Genomic DNA, 22,849 nt, shown 5'->3' with positions numbered 1-22,849 from the left:
ACAGCACTGGTAAACGCAGTGTCCACTTCAAAAGAGTATCTAATTGATACGCATTCATAGACACTTATGAGGATATATGTACTGAAAGCGCTTATATATCATGTACTATGTGTCAGGTGGCGCCAGGTTTTGGTTTTAATGGACCGGACCCTTTTGCTGGATGGGAAGAGGTGGTGGTCAGGATGGGAAGGGTCAGCAATGATCCTGCCTGCTCTCTTGCTGGTCCTGGAGTGAAACAGGTCAGGGTGGGACGGTAGGTCGCAGCCGATGGCCTTCTCGGCTGACCAAATGATCTGCTGCAGTCTGCCTTGGTCCTTGGCAGTGGAGGCAGCAAACCAGACGGTGATTGATGAGTTGGGATGGACTCGATGATAACTGAGGATGGACTATTAATGGGTAACTTAAAAGCAAAGAGGGTGGCAAACCATATACCCATTAACCATATAAATGAAACATGCAAACATAAAGAGAAAAACGTGAAATGAGTCCAACATTACCCAAAGTCATCTGGACAGCTATCTGAAATGATGCTGGGCAATTATGTCCCTTGCAGCCGGTCCAGACTAGCCTGACGATGTCATACTCATAATTCTAGTCAGAATATGAGTCTGATACCGCTCCGTTGGACTGTGATTATGGGGCGTGTTTCAACCGAACCAGGAAAAAAAATGCCTCTTCGCTCAATTGGATATATCTAGAACCAATCAGAGCAACGTAGTATGACCATAACGTAGACCATGGGGCCAGCTGATACATTAAACTTTTACCGGATCCCGTAGGAAAGACGGCAAAAACATATTTTTGATCGACAAATGCCTTGATCGCGTTTCTCTGTTCCTCTTTCAAAATGAATGTGCTGTCAAAGTCTTCTAAAACAGACTCGAATTTCCACATTTCAGCTCTCCAACGGCAGCCATGTTTGTTGAAAACGAATTCACCCCAAAAGCTCTTTGGTGACGTGGTTGATTACGTTAGGGTTGATCATCTGTCCATCATCGTATAAAGCCCGCCCTGACAATTTGATTGGTCTATCTATCTCCTCACAGATTTTTGTGAGGAGATCATTTCTCCCCAACGGAGCGACACCAGACCGAACTTCCCGACCAAAAAATGTGTGGGCGTGGCTAAGTTCGTCTGGCATCCAGGCTAGGTCCAGACCGCTCATCACAATGGATAGGTTCCACATCGTCCTCAGGATGGGCCACGATCACTGGGACCCTCTCCCTCCTGAGTGTGGCCACATTATGGAGCACTGCACAGGCCTCCGTAATCGCACAGGCCCTGTCCGGTTCCACCCTCAGCCCCCGCAGACAATTAAATTGGTAGGCCGAAGGTCATCTCTATCCGTGCCCTCGTTTTAGCGAGAGCACCGTTGAACCTCACTTCAGGGCCTGGGGCTGGCTCGGGATAGAGGGTCATAAACCAGGGCCTGCAGGCCCTGTCTCCAATTAGGAGCCCATCATAGTTACCTAGTATATGAACAATGTTGGATCCCCTCTACATAAAATAATCAATTTCTGAATGACATGAGATTTGCTATACCTTGCTCGAAGCTGTGGCATAGTGTAGAGTCTCGGAATATCCGGGAGTCGTGGACAGAGCCCGGCCACTTGACCTCAACATTAGATATCAGGCAGGTGAAGTCACAGATCATCTCAGATGAATTGTAGTCAAGTCATGGGTATTGTACAGTACATGGGTAGCCTACAGCAGGCAATTGCAAGGTCCATGTCTATTGTCAAAGACAAATGATTGTTTTTATAGCAATGTAATTTAAGGAAAACTACAGACATCCCAAGTCTCCCGGAAGTTCCGGGAGTCTCCCGCATATTGATAGCGACTCCCTGATGCCCGCAAATTACCGGAATCTAGAGCGAGCGAGCGAGCAAGACTGCGCACGCGAGACGGACGTGCTCAAAACCGCGTAAGCATCTGTGCAGCGCGCGCACGACAGAGAGGGACCTAGAGAATGTGTGTGGCAGTGTGCGTGTGTGCCTCATGAAGCATCCTGATTGGCCTATTTCGGTAAGTCAACCAATCAATTTTCAGTGTGGGCGGGCTTTTATGTCTTCTCCCGAACCGAATTAATCAGTTTAGTGTATCTAGGAACAGGAGCACCAAGGCAGAGGGAGAGTACCCGAAAAAACGAAAATATAAGACACATTTTACAACAGACTATACAAAGGTGTACCCCTGTCTTAGAAAAGTAAACCACAAAGACAGTCTTGCTCGCTGTACAATCTGTAACAGTGATTTCAGCATTGCCCATGGCGGGTTAAATGATAAAGTTTCATTTCATGTGCATATTATTCAGGCTTGCTAGTTGCCAGGGCTATATGAAAACAACAAACTCATTAGACCTGTTTAAAGTTGCAATGGAATACAAATAAAAGCAGTTAACATAAATAGTATAAGCAGCATATAAATAGTAAAAGTAATCTACATATTTAAACATAATTAACAAAGAATTGCATAGGGCTATAGCCTATAGAATGATATTATGCTTTTATATCTTTTAGGGACCACATCTTGTTAGGGAGCGCAGGGAAATAGGCCTACATGAAGGCTACATGTAGGCCTGCATGTAAATATTTTATTTATTCATTTTTGGGGGGGATGATTCACAAAATCGGCCTCGTTTGGCCCAGAGGGCCTTTTCAGGCGGATATGGGTGCAGTCCACTGCGCCAATGACATTAGGAAACTCTGCATAATGATAAGCTCCGTAATGAATAGTGATAGGAATGCATTTTCATGAAATGGTAAAATATTGAATTACTCAATTACCTGCAATTGCATAAAATCCCTCTTTGATTTCATTGACTGGGACATGGCCAGGGAACATGATGAATTTATTCATCAGCTGGTTAAGCGTCAAGTACACTTTTCTTATAGCAACGCATGCTGCGGCTTTGCCAATGTTTTCGGCATCGCCTACACTGTATAAAAATGTACCTGACGCAAAAAACCTCAAGGCTATGCAGAGAGTCTGAAGCACAGTTAAAGCTCTGCTGCGGCGTGTGATATTTGCAATGTACGGCCCGAGAAGGTCTTGCAAATAAATGAGTCCTTGTCGGCTGAATCGATATCACTCAAACAGGAACTCATCCGTGTGAAATAAAGGCTCTTGGCGATCGCAAAGAACTCTATTGGTATGGAAATCTAATCGAACTAGAATAGCTCCTTGGTCAACTGGGTCTCTCAAAAAGGGAGCTGCCATGTTTTTTCCGGGGGTGTGGCAAGCTTATCCAGCTACACTTAAATTAGCCTGCGCTGGAGCAGGTTAGTGCTAATTGATATGTTACTATGGTGATTTATCGAAAGTTGCTTCCACAAACCAAAAAGAGGGGCGTTTTTTATCTTAGCCTAAAAATTAGCCCCCCCCCAGGTGCACGATAACGCGCTTTCAATTTAAGAAACCTCTTCCGGGGGAGCACAGTTCATAACACTGCTGCGTAAGAACACATTTTCAGGCGTTCATGAATCTGTAAGAAACATTTCAGAAGAAACTTTAGAAAATGTTCGAGAATGAGGCCCAATAACGTTAAGCTTGCATGATTGAAAACAGTAGTAAGAAAAGTGTGCTTACGCATTTTAAAGACAGCACATTTCAATAATAGCGCAGTCTGCAATCAGCAGGTCTTAGTACAGAGCTGCAGTGATAGAATGTTTGCTTGTTAATTGCGGTGGACGTTACATTAAACCAGCGCTTGTTTAAGCGAAGCACTACAAACTACCAAACAAATAAAAGTGATCTGTAAGGTTATCCTCCTTGTAATGAGTAGGATAAATAGAAACCTACCAGTGTTCTTCCAGCAACAGACAACCACGGGCACCACGCGCCAAACAATTCAAACAACCGGCATTACTCCGTGAGGCGGAAGCAGTGTATTTAGACACCACCCCTAAGAGGGCGTGTGCCCCCGCGCTGCAAGTCAGCCCTACCATATTAAGAAAAGTGCACTTGAAAAAAGAAATGTTTAATAAATATAATTGCAGAGAACTCGAAACTATCGACACACTGTTGCCCTGCCTCATCATTTCTTTCCTGTATTTCAGGATGATATCTGTTAGCTCGGTGCCGCCGCTCTACCCGCGGTACCTGTTACACATGCAACCACGTATTTTTTACTTTTTAGACAATCCGCTTGCTAAAAGTACAGACAGCAGCGATTTTGATTTTATTATTTTATTTTGTAAAGACAAGCAGTGTCATTCTTCTTTTTGTGTATGTATATGTAAGTAGTATTGTTGTAAAAATGGTCGGTACAATGAAAAATAATGGTGTCATACATAACAATTATACCACAAGAATATGCAAATGTAATATGTGAAACAATGTCTTTAATTTCACAATGAGTAGTGAGTATCCACTGAGCAGAAATGTTAAACTCGAAATACTAAACAAAGTTCAAACATTAAAGTGTTCCCACACAAGTCCTTCAAAAATATAAACTTGAACAAACAAAATGACTGCAACAGTCACAACAGTGAGTGTGACACGAGATCATGGATGATAGAATGTCTGACTGAGTACTCAGCATCATGATCCGAAACATCTGGGGACTCAGGTAAGGTGACACTCCCAGAAAGCAGACAGGTCAAGAGGGTCTGGGATGTATTCCTGCTTGTACTGGGCATTGATTGCAAACTCATCTCTCAAATCCTGGAAGGGGTTCTTGAGTCCAGGGATGGCATCAAAGTCAGTGATGCTGTGTGAGAGGGCTGGCAGTTGACGGGGGTCAAACACTCTCGCTGCCTTGTAGAAAGCCAGCTTATCAAGTGACTTCTTGTACACACCACGTAAGGACTTTACCTTTACATTACCTTGGTCTTCTCCTGGCCCTTCAGCTTTCCCAACAGTCTGTCTGACTCTGGCCCAAAAGAGTTTGTAGTGGTGCCTGCTTCCAAGTAGGCCCTCAGATCCTCCATGGGGTTGTAAACTGTGCAGGCCAAGGGGTCGTGGGTGGCCAAGTCAGACTTGTGACGAGTCTGGGACAGTTCTCCGTGATGAAATTCACCTGCAACAGGATCTCCTTGTGACCACATAGTTCCACGATCCTTTCGACTGCCATGCCCTGGCTTTTCACAGCTGCAAGCACACAACAGTGACACTGACTGTAAGTTATAGAAATTATAGCTCAAGACAAGGGGTTGCATGAATGACATTGTGTAACAATACAATGCATACAATGAATGATAATTTTAGATTAAAGATTGAAGTTTCACTGAGGTACATTATACATACCACTGAAAAAGCCGTGATACAGATGTATGTGTGCAGCGTGGTATATCACTGCAGCAAACCAGGAGTTCCACCTGGTTGAAACAGGCACTGGTGGAATCCTGACCTTTTCAGATGGCAAGAACTCGGCCAGGTAGGCCAAGTACTGACTCTTCCTTCCAGGCTTCTTGAACAAGGCAGATTTCACCATCGTGACCAGGGTAGCAGTGTATGAGAATCAGCCCAATTTTGGAAGCATTCCCCAGCCAGGTTAAGGATATGGGCCATGCAGAGAACATGCACAGACTTCAAGAACATCTCTATGCGCCTTCTTGCAATATGCTGCAGAGTCAGAGACCATAGCAATTATGTTGTCAAACTTGACTTCAACACTCGTGACTGCTTGTATGACAGCTTGGCTCAAGGTTGCATGATTACACGTATCCATCCTCATGACTGCTATCAGATAGTACTTGCCTCGAATGCCAGCGACAACATTGAGGATACTGTGATCACGGATGTCAGTTGTCTCATTGGTGATGATAGATACAGGTTTATCCTTCACTAGGGATTTCAGGCAGTTGAAATGTCTCAAACCGCCTCGGTATGTATGTCTGTCTCAGGGTGTTAGCCTGGGGTAGTGCACCCCCCTGCTTGCAGTGCTTGACCATGAATTGTTGTCTGGGGAGACTGGTGGATGTCGTACATCCTTTACAGGGATGTGTAAAAAGAAAAATGAATTCTCTGATCATTCACGATATCTTAAGTAAAATATCATATCATCTCTTTATGGTGAAAATGAGGGAAATCGTCTATGCTTTAGTGCAGCGGTTCCCAAACTCAAGAATGCCGCGGCCCAATTTGAAATCTGAAAATCTTCTGCGGCCCACAAAACCCCAAACCACAACTCTGATCAACACATAAACTAGGGATTATTAAATGACCTTAACAATTTAACCGATTAAAAATGTATTTACCCGACAATTTATGTGTTGTGTACCACACACAGCAGAAACGAAACAAACACAGAACATACAATTACGTCCAGGGTCGCAACATCTAATATAAACAGAACAATTCAATGTAAACGTGGGCCTACAGCAATGCAGTGCAAATTAATAATCCATCCAAATAACAATTTGTAAAGAAACAAACGTAAGAAACTAAGTGCCAATAGTGAATTGCGTCACCTACAACTTACCTAATGAGAAGGGTGATGTTGCTGCATAGCAGCTGTCAAAGTCTTGATGTCTGGCTGAATTGACGTCAGCTTTAGGCGGAGATCAGGCCCAATATCGAGTTTATTCCTGTACTTTGTCTTTAAAGCCACAAGTGCTGAAAATCCATTTTCACACAGATAAGTGGTAGCAAAAGGCATCAGAAACATCAATGCCTTGTTAGACAGATCAGTATATTCCGAGTAAACATGCATCCAGAAATGTGCCAAGTGCTTCTGTGTGAAGCAATATCACAAGATAACTCCACAAGGCTGTCCTGCTCCCTGGAACTGAGACCTGCGATGGCATCCTCATTATGGGGGGCAAATGAATTCTGTATCCAGATGTATTGCTCACTGAGCACATGGAAGTATTCCCGGAGCTGCCTCATCAGAGTTTGCAGGTGCTCTCTGATGGCGCCTGCCACGGAGGTCGGGATCTGCCTCTCCTCTTTATTGAGAAATTCACACAGATTGTCAAAGGACTCGTAGTTGTTCTGAACTACTCTTCTGTCCCACAGCTTGAACTTCCTTATTGTGGCTATCTTACTGTGGACATGAAACATGGTCACTGCTTTTCCTTGGAGGGATAGATTGAGTCCATTTAAGTACCCAAAAATGTCGGCCAAATACGCCAACTTACAAAGCCACTTGAAGTCACAGAATAGGCTTTATGCGGAACGCCCAACGTTCGAACCGGAAAACAGTTCTAAACAGAGCTAATCATTTCCGCTTCTCACTTCCGTACACAGTTTGACAGCAGCGGTAGGTAATCTCCTCTGAGGTAACTTCTAAGTGTCGCTTATTATAATATTTTTTTTAATTTCTGGTCAAACTTTAGAGCATTTGTTGTAATTAAAATGTCACGAATGATAACATATCAAAAACGGGAACACCTAAACAACAGCTTTTGCTGTGTGCCGAGCTGCTCTGTGTCGGGGAGATTTAACTCTGTCGTAAGTTTCCACCAGTTTCCGAAGGATGAGACAGTCAGGGCGATATGGGTCAGAAACATTAGGCGTGATCGTTTTGTTATAAGGAGACACACCACTGTCTGCAGTCGGCATTTTATGCCAGAAGATATCATTGAAGGGGGCCGACGCCGTTTGAAACCCAGCGCGATTCCGGTGTTGTTCGCCTGGAATAACTTCAGCCTGCCGGTCGCTCGAACAAGCGTGTGGCAGAGGAGACAGCGGCAAGAGGAGGATGAGGGTGAAGGTGGGGATGAGGAGCCGATCGATGCCAGCGTGTCTTTGAGGTGTCATGACTATGACAGCAGACCCGAACCTTCTTTTCTGGACCTGGCCTACGAAAAGATTAGCGCACAGCAGCAGGCCATCTCGGAGCTACGGAGGCGACTGGAGGAGGTGTCGTTGAGGCAGGTCTTTGGAATAGAAAGGTACAAGGCCTCCGATGAGGACATCAGGTTTTTCACAAGGTAGGAAACAAGTTATTAATTCACTTCAGTAAATGCTGCTCCTCTTTCAGTGCCTGCCAGTTATGTTACTGTTGCTTATCATTAGGCTGGCTCAGTGGCGTAACGTAGTAACGACGGGCCCAGGTGCAAGATATTATGACGGGCCCCCCTAGTGAACGCTAAAAAAAAAAAATCGTAGCGTTCCCTACTTCCACAACCGCGTCTAAAAAAAACGTTAATCAAAGGTGTTTGTTATCGATATAAATAGTGTTTAATTAATCAACCTTACATATTTCAGAAGTGATTGGTGTGTACACAATGAACTAAGTCTTGTTTGACTCTCAGCAGGAACATTTCTTACCGTAACAATTGTTAACTGTTGCATGGACACACCACTGAGGGCAGAAACAGCGATTCTGATCCCAGCTGAACTGCTGCACTGCTGACTCCGTGGGCTGGCGACTAGTTGACGGCAATTCAAAAGCCAAAATAATCTAATTTAGGCAGCTTTGCCGCCTTCTCCTCCTGTTCTTTTTTCTCTTGCCCTTTTCTACTTCCACTCTTGTGCTTAAAAGGCATTGTTACGAGTAAAGTTGTGCTGTGCAGTGCTCAATGAGCTAGGTTATCAGACCTTCAGACCTAGGTTATCAGAATTGGTTTAACTATAGCGTATTGTATTGTCACATGATCAAATAGAGACTTGACATTGGACAACAACATACATATTACCCAGCAATCATCATTGCTAATCACAAAAATACCAAAGAAAATAAGAACTTATTCATTTAATTGAATAATGTTTTGATAGTTTCTATAGTGTATGTAGGATAAGCATATGATTTTGTTTTAAATTGCTATTTTTTTTCCAAAAATAATCATAACCATGACTGAGATAAGTTTGCCCGTTCAGGTGTATATATTGGATTTGACACTATTATCAATCTTAAAATAGCGCGCATTTCAGCTTAAGCAGACCCAAGACAAGATGACGTTGTACAGGGATCGGGGGTGGGCCCGCTATGCAACCTTCGCTGTTAGGGGGCCCGTTAATATATGCGTGTATATCTTTGGGCTCGGCTACGGGCCCCGACACCTCACGGGCCCAGGTGCAGCCGCATATGATTAATTTGTTTTAAATTGCACCCCCTATAGCTACCCCCCTGGGCTGGCTATTTCAAACAAAGCCAGAAATGAATTCTAGACTAGGTTGAAACATTAGGTCGTCTTTATGAGTATGTGTTGGGCAGGCTACTTAGAAATGTTAGTGAGCTAAGCTGTCAGTTACTCTGCCATTAATAAAGCTTCACTACACAAAAGCTACCACCCAAATGTAACAAGCTAAGTTACACAAACACAGCAAAAGTAGTTTACTACACAGGACATCATGCACTACTTCATGGGAGACATTTTGAAAGTTGCTTGCTATTGTGCTGCTCATGATGTATGGCTACAATCCAACATGGTTTTACAATGAATTTTTTTCCCCTAGATTTGCCGGCTACCGGCATTTCAATGCATTTTGGTTGCATCAGGTTGAACCTGTCACAAGGAGAATTGTCCGTGTTGGACAGTCATCCACAGTTTGTGATACGACTGCTGACCCGCCACGTAGACCAACCCGTTGTCTACCACTGATTGATGAGCTGTTCCTCTTTCTGGTCTATCTGTCTCTGGGTCTGAAGGAGAGGGATCTGGCGGACCGCTTCAACATACATCAGTCTACTGTTAGTAGAATAATTAGAACCTGGGCTAATTTTCTCTACACGGTTTTGGGTGCTGTGGGCATTTGGATGGCCCCTGATGCAGTCCGTGCCATGATGCCTAGCGAGTTTGAAAGGTACTCTGACACACAGGTGATATTAGACTGCACTGAACTCAAATGTCAAACCCCTTCCTCACTCCTTTTGCAGAGTGAGATGTACTCCCAGTACAAATCACATACAACAGTAAAGGGAATGATTGGTGTGTCCCCACACGGTGCTGTCACCTTTGTGTCAACATTGTACTCAGGTTCTATTAGTGATAAAGAACTGTTTAAGCAATCTGGAATCATCCCTTTACTAGATGAAGACATGGCTGTAATGGTTGATAAAGGCTTTACAATTGATGATTTAGTACCGGGAAAAGTACACAGACCACCTTTTCTGGGAAAGAACTCTCAACTGTCTCGTGAAGATGTTTTAGCTACTCAAGAAATTGCGCGGCTGAGAATACACGTGGAAAGAGTGATTAGGCGCATCAAACAGAATAAATTGTTTGATTCCATCATCCCTCTGACTATTGCTGGTAGTATCAACCAGCTTTTTGCAGTAGCCTGCCTTCTATCGAATTACCAGAACAAGCCACTGGTCAAGGCTTGGGCCAAATAGATGATCTACCATTTACCATTGTACATATTGTAAATAGTACATGAAGTATAATTAAATGTTTGCAGAAAATAATTTTAATTTTGTCAAATAAATGTTGTGCCAAGTACCTAACGTCTGTTAGAAGTCAGGTACTTGGGCATATAAATATTGAAAAAAAACCTGTCTGCCTTTTCTCTTACCACTTTTGTCACCTCTGGGTCAACTATGATTCGTTGAACCAGCATGTCTTCTTGGGCACAAATGACAAAGTCACACCATTTCATTCCTGTTAGCATAAGTTGCCCCTGCACCTGCCAGTAATAGCTGTGACTTTCCTTTAAGAGCAGTGTGCCTTCTTTCATGTTAAGGTACTTGCAGTCAACATAGCTGGTGACGTTAGGGCACTTAATCTCTACTAGGCCAAAAGGTGGCTGTGCGAGGGGGTCGAATACAAGGCCATCTGGTGAGGTGCCAAGCCATGGGGCGTCAGGATGAACAATTAGGCCACAGGGCATGTAATTTACGTTCCTGATCTTGCTGTACTCTTGGGCTGCTGTAAACTCCATATCTGCACCTGTTTGAGTAAAAGATGTTTCTAAATTTGAGTTGAATGACCTCAATACAGTGATCATAATGAAAATTATTGTAATTAGGAAATGAATGTCATTGCAAGGTAATAGTTAATTTAATTTAGAAATGGACAGTTATGTGTGTCTGCACCTCTTTTCATGTCCGCTGTCTGCCTCGTTCCTTTCAGGATGCGTTCAGCCAGAGACTGTGCTGAACCATCTCCCCTCACAAAGCACACCTCTCTAAAGTGGGAGGAGGTTATTCTTGGCCTGCGCAGCTGATGCCACTCTGAACTTCCAGCCTGCTCTCTGGTCGCCACCTCAATCTTTCTTGCAATTTCCAAAGTAACATTTAAACTTTTGAGATGTAAATTTTCTTCTTCTGTGAGCTCATGTACACAGTCTGTCGGGGCAAGCCGATAGATATCTGTGGGAAGCTTTGGAAAAGGTGGAGCATCCATATGGATCTTGATCAGCTTAGTGGGTAGTATGGGCTGCTGATAAGAGAGCACACTTCCCTTTTGGGCTAAGCCAAATGATGTCTCCACCAGCGATTTCTCTGCACTGATTGACATAGTTGCTATGAGGGGCCTCTCTTCTATAGCAAAGTCCTTGTAATGGTCATCAATGCATAACAGCCCAATATCAAATGGGTGCCCATTCACACCCTTGTAGAGTGTACTTCTATGAAACAAAGTGGTAAAGTTAATATCCTACTGTGACAAGGTTACAATTATAAAAGTAAAATATGTTGTATGCATAGTCTGCTGGCTTCAGTAACTGCAATGTGTGGAAAAAGCAACCATTTTTCACTCTCAGTGCTAGTTTTCAGAAAAGTTTCTACTCTCGTGGCATCCAATACAGTGATATTGTTACGAATCATAACCTGCTGTGTCCCAGCTAATGTTTACGTGTATGACCTCAGTGACTGCAGTACAGCACCTCACCTGATTCCTCCTTCCATGCGCCTGTTTAGCCTAGGTCTTGTAATTATCATGCTGTTTACGGGCCCGGGTTTCACTCCCTTATTGAAGTAAAGAGAATTAACTGAGTCTCCACTACATTACGCTGCACCTTTAATGCTTCTGACCTTATATCACTATACTTTCTTTTAGCAATTTACTATTTTTAATGCTGCCTAACTTATACATACATATACAGTACATTTGCCTCAACCCTTACTGCAGTTCTGGGCTTGTGCCATTGCTGTTCGGTTTCGGTGCATGCATGAACAGGGGGGACAACCTGGATATTGAGCTCTGAGTAGTGAGCTGTCTGAAAGAGCAGTGCAACAGTGTGATTACACACTGCTGTGCCCGCTTTGCAAGAACACTGACTGGAGGTCATGACGACAGGTTCTGCATCACGAAGCACTATCTGTGTAGAATACACAAAGAGACATTGGACGGTTGGCAGAACAGATACCACTGAATTAAGACTTCCAACAAGTATACTACAATTAACATATATTACACAGTATAACAATACCCAAACCCATCCCTGAACATTAGCCTACTCTCAAGCTGTGTGGCTTCTCATTCTTCTGCATGGACCTGTGACAAGCTGCTCTGACACTCACAGTACCTGTCAACCTGTCTTTGTTTGACACTGGTGGAAAAGAAGATACAGCATCCATTCATTCACTCATTAATTTATTCATCACATTTGTCATAATACAAAGCAATGTTTTAGAAATCTGAAACACCTGCCAGAACCGCAGACATTAGACCTAGCAGCTACAGTCGACACATTAGACGAGCTTAAACAGGATATCGTATTAGTTATACTATTAGTACTATAAAACCATCGCTAAAATGCAGTCTTCATTTGATTGTGTTAACTGTCTGTGATCAAAAATAAAAGGCTAAACTACTGATCGCATACAAGTCTACAACTACTGATAGTTAGCTAACGCTAAAGGGTGCCATTAGCGAAAGCTACATAGCAGCTACATACCTTCATAATTATGAATAAATGAGGAGGCGTAAAACTTAAATCCCTTGTCTAACAGAGTACTCGGGGCTCTGGACGTCCGTTTGGCAATACTATGTACATCGGAAATTGTCATACGTGGTAGCTCCTGTAAACACCGGCTGTAGAAGGTCGCCATAATAAGCTCGTCTGTGTTTACCTCAGCAGCGGACGGCCGGAAGTTGTTAACCCTGTTTTGTAGAACCCGGAAGAATGTTGCGCATAACCCCTATTGATCTGACAGTTCAAACCGGGAGTCCACAAAAAAATTTCCTGACTTCGTCACGCAGTTCAAAAAGTCGGGTGAGCAACTTACCACGTGAAAGCCACCGTAGAAGCACCGGTGGTCGCTTCCCATCTCCGCGCATAATATGGCAAACAGGCGTGATTACAGTGGACAACTTTTGATGAAATGTACTGTTCTCACTGCTTCATCCAAAACTGCCTTTAATTCCGCAGGCATCGTCTTTGTTGCCAGTGCCTCTTTTTGGATACTGCAGTGGACAGCTGTAACTAGTGGAGCCACGTCTTTGACCCTTTTCAGAACTCCAGTGAGTCTCCCCACCATGGCCTGAGCTCCGTCAGTGCTTAGTCCCACACACTTTGTCCAGTCTATTTCATTGGAAACCATGAATCTGTAATGTGCGAGATGTGTTGGATTCAAATGCTCGACTCGGAGACAGGGATGATGAGGAAAGACTTCTACTGAATGGTTTTGGTACAAGGAGTGGCAGTCCAGTAACAAATACACAAATCCAATGAGTGTCAGGCAGTAGCAGGGTTTGTTGACGATCCAGTCCAGGTTCGGTACACGGGTAGACATATGTTGAACAGGCAGAGGTACAGACAGGGAAGAAGCAAAAGCGAAGTCGATTATACAGGCCGGGGTCGGAATCACTAGAACTGTATTAATCATGAAAACGCTGGAACTCTTGAGACACGGAGAAACGAAGACGAACTGGCAACGAGACACAGGAACACACACAGACTAAATACACTAGGTCAGGGTTTCCCAACCCATTGGTGGGCCGCGGAGCACCATCCAGTGGGCCGCGAAAATGTTTCAAGTTTTTTTTTCACGAATTTTCCACGAAGAACGGATTTTTAGTTGAGAACAATATTAATTAGGGATGTCAAAATTAACGCGTTAATCTATGAGATTATTGTGGCCTAGATTAATGCAATAAAATATTTGTACGCAGTTAACGCAACTATGTTTACTTCTGGTGTGCTTTGACCCCTGACACGAAACCGCCGCGTGCCTGCAGTCAGTTACATAGGAGAGACCGAGACGGTAGTTGGAAGATGGAGAGAGCTGAGGGATTGTTGGGCAAAATGACTGAAAAATCGACAAAACTAAAGTTGTATGTAGCATTTGTCAAGCTGAATTTAGCTATCACAGTAGCAGCTCGTCTTTAAGTTATCACCTTAATGCAAAGCACCTGACTGAAAGCAGTCCCAGGTTAGATGGTCACCAACCCACACTCCACGACTTCTCTAGGAAAATAACTAGACCAGTCCGTAAAAAAAGGTTACCAACGCTGTAGAGAAATTGAGACGTTTCTTAAGCGAAAGAATGACAGCACTGGTAATGTCATACTACCGAAAACTACTAACATTCAGCGTAAATACAACCCTGATTATATTAGATTTGGTTTTGTGAATGGAGGTGACGTCGTTGAGCCATGGAGGCAGTGTGTCAAGTGCGTTTTAAAGCTGTCTAATAAGGCGCTCAAACCTTTAAATCTGAATCGACATTTGGAGACGCAACATCCAGCACTCATATACAGAACCAGGTCCTGGAAAGGATGAAAGGTAGCCCGTTCCTATTAAAACAAGTTAGACGAGTCGACGGACGTCAGTAAAGCTGCATTAGTGCTGTTTTTTGTGCATTATCATTGGAGTGGTATTCTACAAGAGGACATGCTTTTCTGTGGAGAACTCGAACTACTGCCCAGGAATGCTCGGTTCTATTTATGTTGATAATAGAGTGCAGCCACAGATTTAAATCATTATTTCAATTATTCGGAGCGTGTGTCGCGAAAGTGAAGCACTTCCAGACGGAGCGCGTACCGAGGCTTGTATCGTTTTGCCGAAATGACGTCACTGGTGACGTCCGAAGCCTCATTTGAATCAAGTGCTTCACCAAGTGGTTCGTTGGTTCACTTCTGGCGGGAAGCTTCGAGTCCCATCTTGTATTCGTGGTTGTTGTCAGTGGTTGGAGACGTAGCGATAGTAGGAGATTTATCGATAGTTGAAGATTTAGTGATAGTTGGAGATTTAGCGGTAGTTGGAGATTTAGTGATAGTTGGAGATTTAGCGGTAGTTGGAGATTTATATTGTTTTCTGTTAGTAGTATAGATTATTTGAGATAGAGTTATGGAGCCAGTTAGGAAGAGAAAGTTGCACAAAGCACTCTCGCCCCCTTTTCACTGCCCTGCACTTTCACTGACCAGTATTCCAAAAGCACTCACTACCCTCTGTTCCAACAGCATACAGAAGAGAGTAAAGATAATTAATTAGCAGGCGTTTTTATCCAAAGCATAGGATTAAAATGAGCTTATGTCGAGAATCGAAACTCATTTGACCCGCACACGAGGCGACGTCGCTAACCGTTGTGCCCCCATAGAACCCTTAAACTATATGTCAAACAAATATTAGAAGAAAGAATAGAACAAGAAAGCCTTTATTGTCATTGTATTCTCATACAACGAAATTTGAATTAATCAAGATAAGTTTTTTTCACCATACGTTTGGGTGCATGTTATCTTAGTAGGTCTTGACAACTACAACAAATTGAACAAATTCACTGTCCCGAGAAAATCTTTCCTACACCGTATTTTTATTGACCAGCAGGTGTCACTAGAGCGCGAACGAAGCTTCGAGTAGTGAACCTTTTTTTTTAACACGTTGTGCTGGAAAGCTCAAAGGTTCATGAAGCTTCATTTCGCCATCACTAGTTTGCTGTGCACAAATAGGCCTAGGCCTACTGCAATTAAGTTCCTTTATTTCAAAACTCTTTTGGATTATAAATCCCTAGGCTGTAGTAGGTGCTGATGTTGCTCTTCGTGACACATAAGAATCGCTTATTAATAAGAATGGAATATAGATTAGCTAAAATAAGCGGGGTGTCTGTTGGGCCCCGACCTGTTACAGAGCATTCACACGCTTCCGTTGGAATGCGTTGATCCGTCAGGGTTGACGGATCTCCATTCACTTTGAATGGGGTGTCGTCATCCTTTGCCGAACTGAATTGTGGCTCCGTTCAGTTCGTCAAAAGGTTGACGTCACCCCATTGAAAGTGAATGGGGATTCATCAACGCATTCCAACGCGTTCGTGTGAAAGGTCTCTTACAAATACGAAAAGGTGGGCCTCGGAGTAGAAAAGGTTGGGAACCCCTGCACTAGGTGATGAGGAACAGGTGCAAACAATCGGGGAGGGGCAGACAATCAACAAGGTGGAGCACACACAAGGCAGGGAGTGACAGAGCATTCACACCTTTGCGTTGATCCGTCAGGGTTGACGGATCCCCATTCACTTTGAATGGGGTGACGTCATCCTTTGCCGAACTGAATTGTGGCTCCGTTGGGTTCCCCTGCGTTGCGTTTCATGCTTTGCTTGCGGCAAGAGTTGAAGAATGTTCAACTTTTCGTGAGGCAATGCATGCGTCAGCCAATCAAATTGCCTTTCATGCATAACTGACAGCACAGGCGGTAGCCAATCAGATCCCATATATGCTCACGTCTAAAAAGCAGCAAGCTCAAGTTTGTTTAACTTTTTTTTGCTTAGATTTTTTAAAAGTTACCGAGAAATAGACACTACAATGTAAAAACTCCTTTATTGTAACTGAAAAATACGTCTGATAGGATTTGCGAGATGTGTGAGCACCCTACCTAATGTTAGCATGCTACTGCTTACACGGTAAGCAGCTTGCTAGTGGCGTGATTGGTTTGTTGACCTGTCAATCTCATTATAACGTCTCTGGTATCAACAGAACCCCACGTGCCAGACTCCTCCTCCGCCATCCGTTGGCGCAACGCATTCCAACGCGTAGGTGTGAATGCTGCCTGAGGAGTCTGAAACGAGAGGAGAGATGAGTAAACAATCACAACACAAAACATACGAATAAACGATACATATCAAGCCAAGTTAACCTAGTAAACAGGACTGGACGTAACAGAATCCATTCAGAGTTTCAAAAATGGTTTCCACTGTAGTATGTATTTCTCCATCATGTTCATATCTGACAAAAGCAAGCATATTTGCCAAGCTTGAAATGTCTGTCGACTCATCAATCTGGAGAGCATAGAAACGGCTTGCTCGTATTCTGCTCACTAGCTGCTTCAACACATCTTCAGCCATATCATCAATACGGCGCTTTACTTTGTTATCAGACAAAGAAATCAAATTAAGTTGTTTAGCTGCTTTCTCACCAATCATGACTCCAACCATCTCTTTGGCAGCAGGAAAAATCAAATCCTCCCCAATGGTGTGTGGCCTCCCGGTTTTTGCGATCAGCTTTGCTACTCGGTAGGACACCTCAACTGCCTTGGCGGTTTCACTCCCAGTGACACACATGGATTCAATTGCTTTCCTACAGCTCAGATACTCTCTCAGCTTGTTTTCAAAAAATTCTCGAGGCTTGGATGAATATTGTCCATGTTTAGTTTCTAGCTTGCATGGTTTCAGTGCCTCGTTTGCTAGCACCTCCGAGCATAGCACACAGACGGGCAAAGGATTGTCGTCTGGTCCCACACTTGTAAATCCCAGCGATAGGTACTCACTTGAGTACTTTCTACGAGTCCTTCTTTTTGTTTTCATGGATTCATTTTCATTTTCTGAGGTGTAACGGTGCAGCTGCCCGTTACCGCGATGGTTATACATTCCTGGGCTCAGATAAACACACAAGACAGCGCCCGGTACATGCACAGGATTTATTTTCACACAAACAACAAACCATCATAGTTGACCTCGATCAGGACAGCAATCGGGACATACGATCACCAAAACATACCAGGACCTTTGAAATTTGGGCACGGAGCGTCAGACGTGAGCAGGCCAAGTGGGAGTGATGAGAGGGGTGGTTGTAGAGGGTGTGATTATTTAGAGTGCTGTGTAGTAATAAGAATATTATTGTTGTGGGTAAACAATATTATCGTTTTGATAATTAGTCGGAACATGGATGTTTATTAATTGATTGACGATGTGTGCAATGGTTGAGGCCGGCGAAAATAAAATGCCGGCGCAGAACAGGTCTCGTGAGCGATAGGGTTGGGTACCGAGAACCGGTTCCAATACAACCGGTACCTACCCAGACCGAAATGCAACGCAGATTTTGGTGCTTCCTTTTGGTGCCTGAGCCGATTGAAATAATCATGCAGCTAAATGAACAAAACTTACGTAAAATGTTGTCTTATAAACAGGAATTATTTCAGGCTGCAACATGAAACACAGAGGCTGGTTCCAAAACAGTACAAAACTAGCGATAGCTAACAAGCAGTAACGTTAGTGGCGTAGATCTGTATGAATCATTTTTTGGGTTGCTAGGCAGATTTCGTGGGGCACATTTAAAACTGCCCCATCTCCCAATGTAAACTTTGGCCTGTGTCGCTCGCCCTCATTGGTGATTACATAGCAACAGTCTTATGACAGCGAAGAGCAGGCAGCGTTTCACAGAGCAAGCACAAACAGAGCTAGCCATCAATTTAACAGAGAAAATGCCGAATGGTAAACGGTCAAAAGTGTGGCTGTATTTTGCACAAAAAGATTCAAACCATGCAACGTGCAGCAAATGCAACAAAACAATTGCGTTTAAAGGGGAGAGAGAAGGCAAGTCAAAGGCAGATGAGCAACCGCAGACTGAAGACTAAACGGAGATTCCAGCAAAACTAAACATAGTCTCTTAAAGGGGCAGTACAAATTCACGTACCCAGTGGGTTAAAATAACAAGATTAAGCATAAACAAGATAGAAAAGATAGCTATAAAACAAATCAGAAAATGGTGAAATTTTATTAAATAATGCAAACAAAATAATACATTTTTGACTCCGAAGGCAAATATACTGCTTGAAGCTGTAGTGTGTGTACAGAGTGTGTGTGTGTTTTGTATTCATTTATATTTATTTAAGTATACTGTAAACTATACTGTTAACAGTTAATATATTGTTCATAGTTTGAAGTTAAAAGGTTTGAAGCTGTAGTTTGAAGCCAAGTGTTTTGTATTTATTTATATTTATAGTATACCTTAAACAGTTCATATATTGTTCAATTTGAAGAAAAAATAATCATTTCTTTAATGTCGTCAATCGTTGTTTTGTGCTATTTAAGAAAAAACCCAAACGATACCCATCCCTAGTGAGCGATGAGTCAGAGGGGAACAACTTCCAACCCCTTTGTGACGAAGAAGATAAAGTGTTTAGATTGGAGAGCAACATCGTGTGAAGTTTACTCACTGTTTTGGAGAGTTACTTGTGCAGTTGGAGCTGAATTGTTTAGGAACATTTATTTGATGAATTATTGTTTCGTTTTCTTTTTCTTCATGCTGGCGTGTTTGCCTGCTGCAACGGGACATTTAAACCTTTGCTATTTGCCAAAAAAAAACGTCTGAGACACTGCCTCCATTTCTTGTTACCTCGGCGCGAGGCCGGCCATCCTACATGAGGACTCGATTGTTGAGGTTGATTCTCCAGCTTTCCTTTTGCCACCTAATAGCCACCGCTCCATTTTATGATTTCCCCCGCCAATGACGAGATACAAGATACGTCACAGATCAAAAATAGGTCAGATAAATGAAGAATAACACGTCATTTAAATCATAAATACTTTATAGTAATTTCAAACTTTTCAAAATTGAAAATTAATAACGTTTTATTTATTTTTTGTAAATGACCTATCGCAGCCCACCTGCAGTACCTTCACGGCTCACACTTTGGGAATCGCTGCTTAAGTGTATGGTTAAATCCTAGTCTGACTGACGCAGAAGCTCAAGGGGTCAAGACATTCATACCCCGTTTACACAAAGGGAAAACGCATGAACGCCTTTCATTTACACGAAAACGGAGGTTTTATCACGGAACACGATCATTTCTAAAAACTCCGGCCAAAGTGGAGATTTCTGAAAACTCCGTTTTTGTGTTTGCGTGTGAAGTCAAACGGAGTTTTAGGTTCTCAAACGTCACAGTATGCGACTAAAAATGCATCACATCATGTGAGCGTCCTATGTTTACAGTTAGTTTGCTTACTGATCATGGATGCTGTTAAGGTAGTGCTCATTTATTTACTGCTTTCACTCCCAAGACATAGGCTACATTGCCTGCCAACGTCGCCGTCGACGGTTTTGGATCCGACCAGGGCAAACTGCTGTCTGGTGGGAAAACTTCGAGAAAGAAGTCGTCCTCCCGGACGAATGGCATGAGAACTTCCGAATGTCGCGCTCATCACTACTGTCTCTTTCGAAGTTACTGCATTCCTCCATAGAAGGGCGTATTTATGCGGGTTCATGTAAACAGAAACTTTTTTGAAAACAATGTTGTGTGTACGACGTTATTTTTGAAAATGGAGGGGCAGAAATATTCGTTTCTGTAAATACCCGGCTATGTGTAAATGTGGTCTCACACCGCTGAAGGACTCACTCCCTACCCCTGTGAAGATAGCAGACATCTCTGAGCCATCTGAACAGTTTATTACCACTGCAGGGACCCGGGCGTTGTCACACTTCCAATCAGCTTATGAAAACGCCGGGAGGCATTCCTGTCAGTTAACTTGTTTAGTGTGTCACTATAATGCCTGTCAGAAAGACGGTTTACAATACTGTTCAAGCTGCAAGCGTACGTGTCGTTCGCAGGAGTTATCACTAGGGGTGGACGATATGGCCAAAATCTTCTATCACGGTATGTGTAATTTTATATAACGGTTACGTATATATCACGGTATAGTAATTATTCTGTAAATTCAATTAAGAAATCGTACAAAATAACCATACTTCATCATCACACTCGATTATTTATTACAAACAAAAACAACTGCCTCACATGAGACAACACTTGAGTTAAAAACAAAAGACTCAAAAAAGTTAAACCAACATTTTTTCAAAATGGAAAAAAGACTAAATAAAGTACAGTGTGCATTCTGTGAAAATGTTTAAGAACAATATTTAACAATATAAAAAAATCACAACATCACACAACTTTGTGTAAGGCCATATACAATGTCAAAATAAACTTCTGTGTGCAAAATGTAATGCTGCCAGGTCATATAAGAGTTATTAAAAGTAAACATAAAACACTCAACCTGATCAACCATACCAACAAATTTCACAATAAATAGGGGGAAAATACCCTGAGTGATGTGTTGACCACTATTCTGATTATAAATTATAAACTTAAAGGATTTAAACTATAGGTTTTGAGCAAGGAATACAAGTTGGTTTACTCTCTCTGGTTTCAGTGCTGTTCTGCGGCATGTGATGTTCCCACCTGTGCTGAAAGCCTAGCCTGACGATGTCATACTCATAATTCTAGTCAGAATATGAGTCTGATACTGCTCCATTGGGCTGTGATTATGGGGCGTGTTTCAACCGAACCAGGGAAAAAAAATGCCTCTTTCGCTCAATTGGTTACCTACAACCAATCAGAGCAATGTAGTATGTGACCAGGGCCAGCTGATAAATTAAACTTTTACCGGATCCCGTAGGAAGGAAGGCAAAAACCTCTTTTCGGTTGACAAATGCCTTGATCACGTTTCTCTGTTCCTCTTTCAAAATGAATGCACTGTCAATGTCTAAATGGACTTGAATCTATACATTTCAGCTCTCCAGCGGCAGCCATGTTTGTTGAAAACCAATTCAACCCGTGTGTTGGTGACGTGGTTGATTACGTTACGGTTGATCATCTGTCCATCATCGTATAAATTAAACCCAGAAAAAATTGATGATTCTGATTAAGCCCGCCTGACAATTTGATTGGTCCTAATTTTTTTTTGATTTTTGATAATTTCTCCCCAACGGAGCAGTGCCAGACCGAACTTCCAGACCTCAAATGTTGTGGGCGGGGCTAAGTTCGGATGGTATCCAGGCTACTAAAAGCCCGCTCTGATGGGGCACTTGTGGCTGGGATGCACAAATACTTCTTTGCCAGGTTGGCCACCCGTGGAAAATTGGCCTCATGCTGCCTCCACCATTCCAGTCAGCCTCCACTGTTTGTAAATAGCTTTTAAGCTCCAGTTTAATGGACTCTGTCTGATTGAGGGATTGCTTGACCTTGGCGTGATGCAATTTTTAAGAAGCTGCCCAAATTCCTCCTCTTAGCAGGAGGAGACTCTGGCTTGTCTGTAACGGCATCAGCTGGTGGAATGGAGATTCCCTCTGCAGACTTTGCCTGTTCAGCCACCAGGCTCTCCATCTCTGCAGCAGCTTTGGACTTTATGTAATCTACCCTCTCGGCCTTCATGTATGTCATTTTAAAGCGAAGGTCAGGAAGGGAAGCCATATCAAACAGGTCTTGGGTGAATGGTTCAGCATATGTTTATAGGTACTGAAGAATGCTTGTTTTGATGTCCTTGGTTAGCTGGGTGTCATCATTCTGTGGCTTAAGTACCTGCTCGTTGAAAAGATAGAGCACAGGTTTTAAGTATGACACACTCACGTACTGCTCCCCAGACAAGGCATCTGTGAACTCAACGAGAGGGTCAATGCCTTGTTCACAGATTCAAGAACATCCACGTCCTGCCATGTTAGAACCAGAGGCCTGGTCTTTCTGTCAGCTCGAAGGACTTGTGTTAGAGCTTTCTCCTGCTCAAGGACTCTTTGAATCATCTGTTGTCGAGAGCCCCATCTGGTTGGAGTCTCTGTTATGAGCTGGTGAGCAGGCAAGCCCAGCTCTGCCTGAGCAGTGGTCAGTTCACGCTTTCTTCTCCAAGTATTCACCAACTGCGCGTTCACCAACTGCGCGTTCCACTTGGGGCACTTTCACGTTTCTCTCTGTTTATAAAGATGGGGGGGGGGGAAGATTTGTGTAACACATGTTTTGACAATAGCTGACAATTACACTTTAAAAGGATAAGTGGCAGGCATTTATCATTTTGCGATCATGTATATAATGTATTATT

General features: G+C 43.1%; 2 protein-coding genes across 2 annotated transcripts; one reads left to right on the top strand and one right to left on the bottom strand.

The window, feature by feature from the left end:
• The first annotated feature begins 7,110 nt into the window (after window positions 1–7,110).
• LOC116221806 lies at window positions 7,111–10,392 on the top strand. The gene is made up of 2 exons (XM_031573261.2): window positions 7,111–7,877; window positions 9,346–10,392. The coding sequence occupies exons 1-2, from the start codon at window positions 7,300–7,302 to the stop codon at window positions 10,223–10,225; spliced, it is 1,458 nt and encodes a 485-aa protein (XP_031429121.1). The 5' UTR covers window positions 7,111–7,299; the 3' UTR covers window positions 10,226–10,392.
• LOC116221807 lies at window positions 10,333–22,200 on the bottom strand. Its single transcript, XM_031573263.2, has 6 exons — window positions 22,002–22,200; window positions 12,290–12,381; window positions 12,019–12,150; window positions 11,721–11,797; window positions 10,925–11,457; window positions 10,333–10,778 (listed from the first exon to the last, which is right to left on the bottom strand). The coding sequence occupies exons 1-6, from the start codon at window positions 22,198–22,200 to the stop codon at window positions 10,333–10,335; spliced, it is 1,479 nt and encodes a 492-aa protein (XP_031429123.2).
• Between the last annotated feature and the right edge of the window lie 649 nt (window positions 22,201–22,849).

The sequence above is a fragment of the Clupea harengus genome, chromosome 9 (assembly GCF_900700415.2).
Source record: "Clupea harengus chromosome 9, Ch_v2.0.2, whole genome shotgun sequence".
NCBI classification, from domain to species: Eukaryota; Metazoa; Chordata; class Actinopteri; order Clupeiformes; family Clupeidae; genus Clupea; species Clupea harengus.
This window is presented reverse-complemented; position numbering and strand designations above follow the sequence as displayed.

Coding starts and splice junctions, on each gene's coding strand:
- LOC116221807 (XM_031573263.2), bottom strand. CDS start 22,200: ATGACATACATGAAGGCCGAGAGGGTAGATTACATAAAGTCCAAAGCT. Junction 12,151..12,289: donor AGAAGCCACACAGCTTGAGA/GTAGGCTAATGT, acceptor TATTCTACACAG/ATAGTGCTTCGTGATGCAGA. Junction 11,458..11,720: donor CGCATGGAAGGAGGAATCAG/GTGAGGTGCTGT, acceptor TTTGTTTCATAG/AAGTACACTCTACAAGGGTG.
- LOC116221806 (XM_031573261.2), top strand. CDS start 7,300: ATGTCACGAATGATAACATATCAAAAACGGGAACACCTAAACAACAGC. Junction 7,878..9,345: donor GACATCAGGTTTTTCACAAG/GTAGGAAACAAG, acceptor TTTTTCCCCTAG/ATTTGCCGGCTACCGGCATT.